Here is an 8,521-nt window from a genome sequence, read left to right on the forward strand (position 1 = left end):
CTGCTCTGTGTAATACTAACCTGAATCTGTATTTCCACTGATGATCGTCCACGGAATTGTGAATGATCCCGGTGTTTGTTCCATTGTATATGTGCACTCAACGCTGCAATATCAGTGCTTTTGAAGGTATCACAGGGTTGCATGCTGACAACATAATTCATACATGTACATTAGTAGTTGCAACACTTAAATCCTTCAATAATCCCAAATTCACATTTCAATCGGAACGGGAGACCCTGTTCAAGGATTTTCCTACTAGTGGAGATTAACCGCCATGGGACTCTGCTTGGTACGCATTAGCCTCCCCACTTGAGGTCTAGTTGATACCGAATTGTGGCCTGGGTCCAAGGCTGGTAACATTGGTATCAAAGGGGACCCTGCCTGGTATCATCGGAACGCCAACCTAAGCTAATCAACGGGACATGGCAGGGGAAAAGCCTTACCCCCCGAAAGAAGCCCCAGAATTGTTCGGGCGGTACCTGTCCACCCGTATGCTTCCCATCCCAAGCCTCGAACCTCATCACCTCCCTCCCGCATCTTCTTCTCCTTCTCAGCACCGCCAACCATCCTCGAGCGCTTATGCTCTTACTTCGTCGTCCTGGTCGTCCTCTCTACGTCAACGGCCGATAATCCTACGACCGACGATATTGCTTCTGCCGCAGTGGTCCAACGAAAATACCATACTTGCCTCATTTTACAGCGCTCGCGCTGTTATCCATTCATTTTTGGACATCATCGTCTTTTCGCGAAAGCAATTACGCTCTTTATTTGGTCTGCATCGCCAATTACCACACATACACTTCGCGCTGCTTCTGTTGAGAACACTTGATTTACCCCTTGCTTCCGACCTCGACCCTGAGTCCTTGTGCCTGCAGGCCATCAACCAGTCTTGCTTCTGAAGGACGATCTAGCAACTATTTTTCGTGCGTTCTTTGTACGAACTCAGGACGAACTGAGCACTTCCTTTGTTCTGGGCACATGATACGGTTCGAGAAATAGAGTGGATTGAAATAGACCTGTGATAACATCAATGAAATCTGGAAATCAGCAACAAAGGGCACCTCTTCGAAACGGGATCTAGACCACCTCTGCCGCTGTGTGGAGAAACAAGGAGCCGGAAAAGCCAACGAGGAACGACACGAAGTCTTGTCCTTCTGTAACTGTGCATTTCGATATACCATCCATTGATCCATTCGAAAGCATTTGAAGCACATTTCAGAGCCAAAGCGCTTGCGCTGTGTACTCGTTGCTGGGATTTCTGATCCCTTTCCGCTCTTTTAGACGACTCTCTGTATCGACATCTCAAATCCTTTGCTGAACTTAGCCACCACGCTCGTTTCAAAATTTCATTCTCAAGGTCTGTCTATTGTACTATGTGCCTTGTATAAGAGATCGTGCTAATCTTTACAGCTTGATTTGTTACAGATAATAGCCCGGCTCTTTCCACCTATACAACATGCGTTCCTCAATTCTAGCCATTTTGTCCGCCCTGGCGGCTCTCACTGTTGCTCAGGCGGCACCAGCTGCACCAACGCTGCATTCACGACCGAAGTATTACTTTCCTCAGGAAGTTAAGAGGCAAATCGATAACTCCCCCGACACTACAAGAGTAGATCCGCCATCAACGGAGACGTTGCCAACGACCCCTGAGACACAGAATCAATTGACCTCGAATGTGCTCACTTCGAGACAAGAATCCCCTGTTGGGGTGTCAGATCCTAACCCGGTATCATCCGGCATCGCTTCAAATACAGAGACAGCTGTGGTAATCGTGCCTGTAACGGTGGTGTTAGACTCGTCAGGTTCGGTCATTGGGTCTCCCATCACTGGCACTCCAGCTCCTTCACCGGCCTCTACACCAGCCCCTGCGTCCATCTCATCAGCTACCCCCGTTCCACAAGAACCCAGTACTCCTGCAGTGTCCTCGAGCCCTGTATCGCCACCCGTTGACATACCAGAGTTTGTTCCAGCTTTTTCGCCGGTATCTTTTTCGGCTCCTATCGCGCCAAGCCTTACCACACCGGTCCCATCAGTGCCGAGCTCTGCACCCGTTGTCATTGCCGAGACTGTAGAGAGCTTCACGCCTGTTTCTTCAGCCGCCTTCGTGGCATCATCTCCAGCTAGTGCGGAACCTTCAACTCCATCGGAAGTTTTGTCAAGTTCAGTCCCATCGGAACCTGTTCTAACATATCCAGCCGCTGCTAACGCAGAGACTTCGAGCCCAGCTGTCGCGAGCACAATCATACCAGAGCCTGCTTCTTCGAGTCCAGCTTCTGTGATACCAGCTGACTCTATCCCATCTAGTCCGGACCCAGCTCCGTCCAACCTAGTGTCTAGTGCAACAACTCCTGACTTGTCGCCGTCAGAACCAGTCTCATCAAGTCCAGCAGCTTTCAGTCCATTGAGCCCACCTGCGTCTACTCCACCCGCGTCAGAAGTGACTTTGCCGAGTTCAGCAGCAGCAGCGCCCTCTTCAGCAGAAATACCCCAATATACTTCAGAAGTAGTCTTACCGAGCCCAGCAGCTTCCACTATCTCCTCAGACGAGGTGGATACCTCATATCCGGCAGCAGTTCCTTCTAGCCCAGCAGCTTCCACTATCTCCTCAAACGAGGGGGATCCCTCAAATCCGCCAGCACTTCCTTCTAGCCCAGCAGCTTCTCCAGGAGAAGTGCTTCCATCAGATTCCGAAGCATTGACTTCCCTAACGTCGAGGGCGGGGCCATTGACTTCTGCAGCTGAGACTTCTGGCTCGTTAGAAGCGGTCCCGTTTAGTCTCCCAAGTTCAATTTCTGGCCCGTCAGAACCACTTCCATCCAATTCAGCTGCTTCTGCTTTCCCTTCAGCAGAAGTCATTCCTTCAATCCCTGTAGCATCTACTCCTACCACCTTAGCAGAGGGATTATCCAGTTTGACAGCTCCTACTGCGCCCGGATCAGAATTGGCCTCGTCAAATCCAGCGTCTTCAACTCCTGCATCGGAAGCATTACCACCAACTTTGGCATCTTCAACTCCTGCATCAGAAGAAGTACCACCAACTCTGGCATCATCTACTCCTGCGTCAGAAGAAGTACCACCAACTCTGGCATCATCTACTCCTGCATCAGAAGCAGTACCACCAATTTTGGCTTCTTCATCGGAAGTAGTCTCATCAGTTTTAGCATCTTTCACTCCTGTATCAGATCCGATTACGTCGATTTCAGGACCGTTGACTCTGAGCGACTCGATTACCGATGTCGTGGGAATAACTGTACCAAGTTCATTAATTTCTCCTCCACCAGCATCAAGCTCAACACCGTCAACTCCTTCTGCACAGGCTTATTCAATAAGCGCACCATCATCAGCCGATAGTGTTGCCTCTTCCGCTAATCCTATAAGTTTGCCTGTGGAGACGCGAACAGCTGGAAGCGAATCACCCTCAGTAACCAATTCAGTCACAGCGATACCTTCGGATTCGGTCCCAGTGGTCATAGCTACATCAGCAATTGTCACCCCTTCGGGTCAAAGTTCACCAATTGTGGTGCCTACCTCAGTGCTCGTTACACCTTCGGCAGATTCCCCATCCGTGGACTCAGCGGCATCAACAACGATCGCCCCTACAGTGGAACCTTCATCTACTGTTGTGCCTACTTCAGCGAACGTATCACCCTCGGTTGAGTCTCCACCAACAATTCTAGCAACCTCCACTACTATCACGCCGTCTGGTGAGACTCCGCCAGTAACGGTACCCACTTCGGTGACAGACGTGCCTTCTGGCTCGTCCTCGTTGGAGATTGCGGCTACTTCAGTCAATGTCATACCCTCCGGTGAGATCTCGTCAGTTGAGGTAGCTACCTCTGTGCCGGCTCCAATTTCTGTTACGTCATCGTCCATTCTGGTAGCCTCATCAGCGACCACTACCCTACCTGGCGAGATCTCTGGATTGGGAGTGCCTACGTCTGTGACCATTGAGACTGCCTCCGTGTCATCATCAATTGTGGTAGCCACATCCGTCACCACCACACCATCCGGGGAGACATCAGGGGTGACCGTGCCTACGCCTGTGACCAGTGAGATCTCTGGAGTGGCAGTGCCTACTTCTGTGCCAGTCGAGACCTCCGTGGCATCGTCAAGTATAGAGATCTCAACTTCAGGCTTGCCTACACCTAGCCCATCCACGGACGCGAGCCTTGTAGCAACAACCTTATCCTCACCTGTTATCGGTGCCTCCTCCTCACTTCCAGTTTTGAGTACATCAGCTAGTAGTGGAACTGAACCAACAATTCCTCCTTCGAGCGGTACGCCTACCACTGATTCATTTGGTTCGGTCCTTTACCCCAGCGACAGCGTTACGTCATCGCCCCCAGCATTCTCCTCTGTTGTCGTTACAACTACAGATACGTCTGGTTCCACGATATTGTCAACCAGCATCATAGATTTGAGCAGTGCTAGCCCAACGTCACTGGACACTGTTTCGAATGTGCCTCAAGTGACTTCGGAAACCGGCTCGACAGTTATCTCGATCTTGGAGTCTCCAATTCCGAGCTCAAGCACTGGTGTGGTAATCCCCATTATTCCCACTGGCGAAAGTTCGGAGACAAGCGGCGACCTGCCAACTCCCAGCGCGTCGACTGGCTCCCTCCCGGAATCATCTACAGGTCTTCTGCCCCCGGTCGTCATACCTCTTTTCACCTCGACAGACTCTTCTGCTTTATCTAGTTTGACCGAGGCCGCCACACCGCTGGTTACTACGTCGGGTATCATTGTAGGTATTGACACTATCTTTGGAACCACAACAAGCAGCGCCGATATCCCTGTCTTGACGACCAGTGGATCTTCTACAGATGCTACAACTCCCGTGGTAGTTTCTACCGATCTGTCCAGTGCCGTTCCTCCTTCGTTACTCGGGACTGGACAAAGTTCTCTCCCATCTGATTCGGCTGTGTCGTCGCTGCTTCCTTCTGATCTGCCGACACCCATCTCGCCGACTGCTTCAGACGTCACATCTCAGCTATCTCCTGCTGTAACCTCGCCCGTTCCGACTTCTGTCGTTCCGGTGACAGAGACTGCAAATCTATCGTCAGTGGTCCCAGTCACGTCTGACTCAGGAGTTATACCAGTGATACCTATCACAAGTGGTAGTGACTCCGCATCAGTCTCAGTAAGTTCCGGGACGCTGTCTCCTGCTGGTCCTGCAACATCAGGCTCAGCCTCGGATATCACCATCGTAACTTCTGAAGTAGCATCTGGGTTCGCTCCCGCCACAGACTCTGCGACATTGGGAACAGCGACGGAGAGTGGGGTTCAACCTTCGGCGACGGTGTCCGGAAGTACGGCTACTACCATTTCCGCCACCTCAGGTGCGATTGCTGGCACCGAGTCTGCGACAGCAGCTGCCACTGCAACAGATGTCGTCACCTCCCCTGGGACTGTTTCCGATTCTGCGACAGCGACTGCAACTGCCACAGGTGTCGTCACCTCCCCTGGGACTGTTTCTGTTTCTGCGACTGCAACTGCAACTGCAACAGATGTCGTCACCTCCCCTGGGACTGTTTCCGATTCTGCGACAGCGACTGCAACTGCCACAGGTGTCGTCACCTCCCCTGGGACTGTTTCTGTTTCTGCGACTGCAACTGCAACTGCAACAGATGTCGTCACCTCCCCTGGGACTATTTCCGAATCTGGGATCGCGGCAACGGGCTCTGGGTCTGCCATCACGACAGCTACGGAGCTCACTGCTGCTGGTTTTACCTCTCCAGTCATTGTAACAGAGACACCGGCTACCGGGGTACCCACGAGCACTGCGCCACAGAGCATTAGCCCAACAGGCACTGACAGCGCAACTTCCCTGACAGTGGCACCGACCATCGTTGTTGCTCCTTCGCCTCCAACGTCTGTGGTTCCGTCGAGTGCAACAGGCACAGTACTCTCGTCGTCTCTGCCCAAAGTTATTGCACCACCGGGTGGTGTTCCTGCGCAGCCTCAGAACACTACCTTGATCCAGCTTGGTTTCACTTACGGCCTCAACTATCAGTTTGTCGTTGGCTCGAGCACCGCAGTCACCCAGATCTTCTCGTACCTCCCGCAAGGTGTCTCTCATGGTCTCGGCGTCCCGGAAGACGCCGTTGTGATGCAGTATCTCCAACCATACAATACTCTGGGCTCTCTGGGCTACGTCACTACACTCGCGATGGCATATATCCCCTCTGACATGGTTTCTCCGTTGCAACTCAGCTTAATGAATCCCAACTCGGCCATATACAACAATCCCACGCCTTCGGTGCAAACGCTTATGGGCATGATTGATCCTTCTATCCCGGTCCTTGGCGGCCAAACTCTCAGCGGTGGCTTGCCCATCAATGGAGATGGCGTCAGCAATCCCGAGGATGACGGGAATGGGCAAGGCGCACCAATCGGCTCAGACGAAGACTCATCTGCCCCGGTGCGCCCGTCTTCAGTTGGCATTGGTGTTGGGGTGGTTGCTGGTGCGGCTGTCTACGGTGCAGCCATGTTCCTTGTTGCAAGACGGTACAAGAAGAGAAGGTCTCTGCACCAACGGTCGAGCAGCATGCTCGATTCTGGCGAACCCCGATTCGTGGGTGAAGGCTCTGCGCTCATGGCCGGTGGGCGACAAGCGGCTGGCTATGGTGGCTGGAGAAGCGCAACACCACCTGGCGGACAAGGAAGAGATTCTCGAAACAGCGGAAGAACAGGAGGGAGCGGCAGGACATATATCAGCCCGCCAGTGATGGCGGAGAACAGCTTGGGCTGGAATTAATGGGTTTGAGCTACCACGGAGGTTTACCCATGTACACAACGAATTTCTTGCCATTTCTCTTCATCTTCATTCGGAAGACATATTTTGGGGACGATGATTTCTTGGGCGGATTGCATGATTGGGATAGTAGCTACTCGAGCTTCGCAGGGCCATTTCTGAGCTATCTGCTACATACTAGGGGGCGTTTTATATTCCTATGTTGGTCGAAATGAGACGAAAGAGCGACAGCTGACTTGTACAAAAAAGATACCATTCGTCGTTTCAATCTCGCTTCTTCCATATTTCCATATGCATATGCCTGTAGATACTTCCGTGATGCATAGCATGCGGCAATCTTCCTCTATCCGCCACTGACAATGTGCTTCCCGTATGGAACAACACCAACCAGCAAGCGTCGGTACTTACAGACCATCTCGCCTGTTCCTATCCCTTCCTTGCTTGCTGGCCGGGCGACTTCCTGCCAGTCAGTATAAGTGACGGGCAACATTATCGTAAGGACATAGATAGAGGCTGTCCATGCCGGAACCATGGCGGACTCCTCCCGGACTGGGGACAAGATATAAGCTCGAAGCTGTGGTTGCGCGAAGGGGGAATGACTGTTCGTGACGATTCCCAAGCATCATCCTCCCCTGTTGAAAATGGCTGCACAAACAGAGTGGCCATTCAGAGTGCCTCACAGCCTCCCGTCCGGTTCACCCTTCCATCTCTCCACTCTCTTCTGCTCCCAGTTATCCAGGTCCTTTGCCATCAGTTTCTGCGCGAACACATCAGCCCTCGGCCACACATGACTACTACAACGTTGTGATCCAGTAGGCCATCAAGGCGACTCACATAATACTCGTCCCTCTCACTCGTGGCGCCTTTTGTCAATATCCTCCGCCTGGGATTATACGTCACACCGGTCGCACCCACCGGCTCGCCAAACGCGCCAGCACCGGTTTTGTTGAAGCCCAGATTCAGTGCCTCGTGTGTGCTCACCTCTCTGTTCTTCCGGTCGTGGTTCTCGAAGCGGAGCGCGGTGGCGGGGGTGAGGAGGAAGGACGACAGGACCATGAGAGAGATGAAGGGGAGGCCGAAGAGGAGGAAAGGGTGGGAGGCGAGCTTGCGACGGTAGAGGATTCCGATGCGCGCGCTGAAGGGGAGGGCGGCACTGTTGCCCGAGGGCCGGAACGGGTTGGAGGGAAAGGTGGGCATCGTACTATACCGGAGCTTCGATGAGGAGGGCAGTCCGCTGGAGGAGGCTTGATGGTGGATTGGATGTGAATTTCTGGCTTCAAGGCTGTAACATTCAGCTAGGGATTTGAGCGTCAAGAGTCACATGAGGAAGAATCTAGATGTCCTGTATGTAAGATGGAGTATCTTGACTGTTGACTTCATCTACCATAGTACAGTATGTATTGTGTATGTACTACATATGTACGTACTCCGCCGGCTCAACCGCGGACAGCGTTTGGAAAGCAAAGTGGTCTGTTACGGCGGACTATTATTGGGTTAACGACACATCAAAATTTGAACTCCGCATCAACTCCGCACCAACTCCGTACCAACTTCGTAGCAACTCTGCTGTTACGGCGCAACCCTGCCAATAGCCGAAAGAGGAGTTAGGGCAGGGCATGCATTGTTTGGCGCGCACAGCCAGCTTCTAGATTAACGCTATGCCGCATTTGGCACTAGGGCAGAAGGGCTTGGCACGCCACACGCACAGCGCGTATATCCTTCTGCCTCTCCATAGCTTCCAGGGAGGACAACCAACTCTTCTATACC

General features: G+C 52.5%; 2 protein-coding genes across 2 annotated transcripts; one reads left to right on the top strand and one right to left on the bottom strand.

The window, feature by feature from the left end:
* Positions 1 to 1,456: 1,456 nt before the first annotated feature.
* Positions 1,457 to 6,757, top strand: EPUS_02326 (uncharacterized protein; the record flags this gene model as incomplete). Its single annotated transcript, XM_007787809.1, has 1 exon — positions 1,457 to 6,757. The coding sequence occupies one exon, from the start codon at positions 1,457 to 1,459 to the stop codon at positions 6,755 to 6,757; it is 5,301 nt and encodes a 1,766-aa protein (XP_007785999.1).
* Positions 6,758 to 7,430: 673 nt separating this feature from the next.
* On the bottom strand, positions 7,431 to 7,951 carry EPUS_02327 (Cytochrome c oxidase assembly protein COX16; the record flags this gene model as incomplete). The annotated part of the gene is made up of 2 exons (XM_007787810.1): positions 7,431 to 7,511; positions 7,589 to 7,951. The coding sequence occupies 2 exons, from the start codon at positions 7,949 to 7,951 to the stop codon at positions 7,431 to 7,433; spliced, it is 444 nt and encodes a 147-aa protein (XP_007786000.1).
* Positions 7,952 to 8,521: the final 570 nt, after the last annotated feature.

Source organism: Endocarpon pusillum (assembly GCF_000464535.1).
Source record: "Endocarpon pusillum Z07020 unplaced genomic scaffold C698727, whole genome shotgun sequence".
Classification (NCBI taxonomy): Eukaryota; Fungi; Ascomycota; class Eurotiomycetes; order Verrucariales; family Verrucariaceae; genus Endocarpon; species Endocarpon pusillum.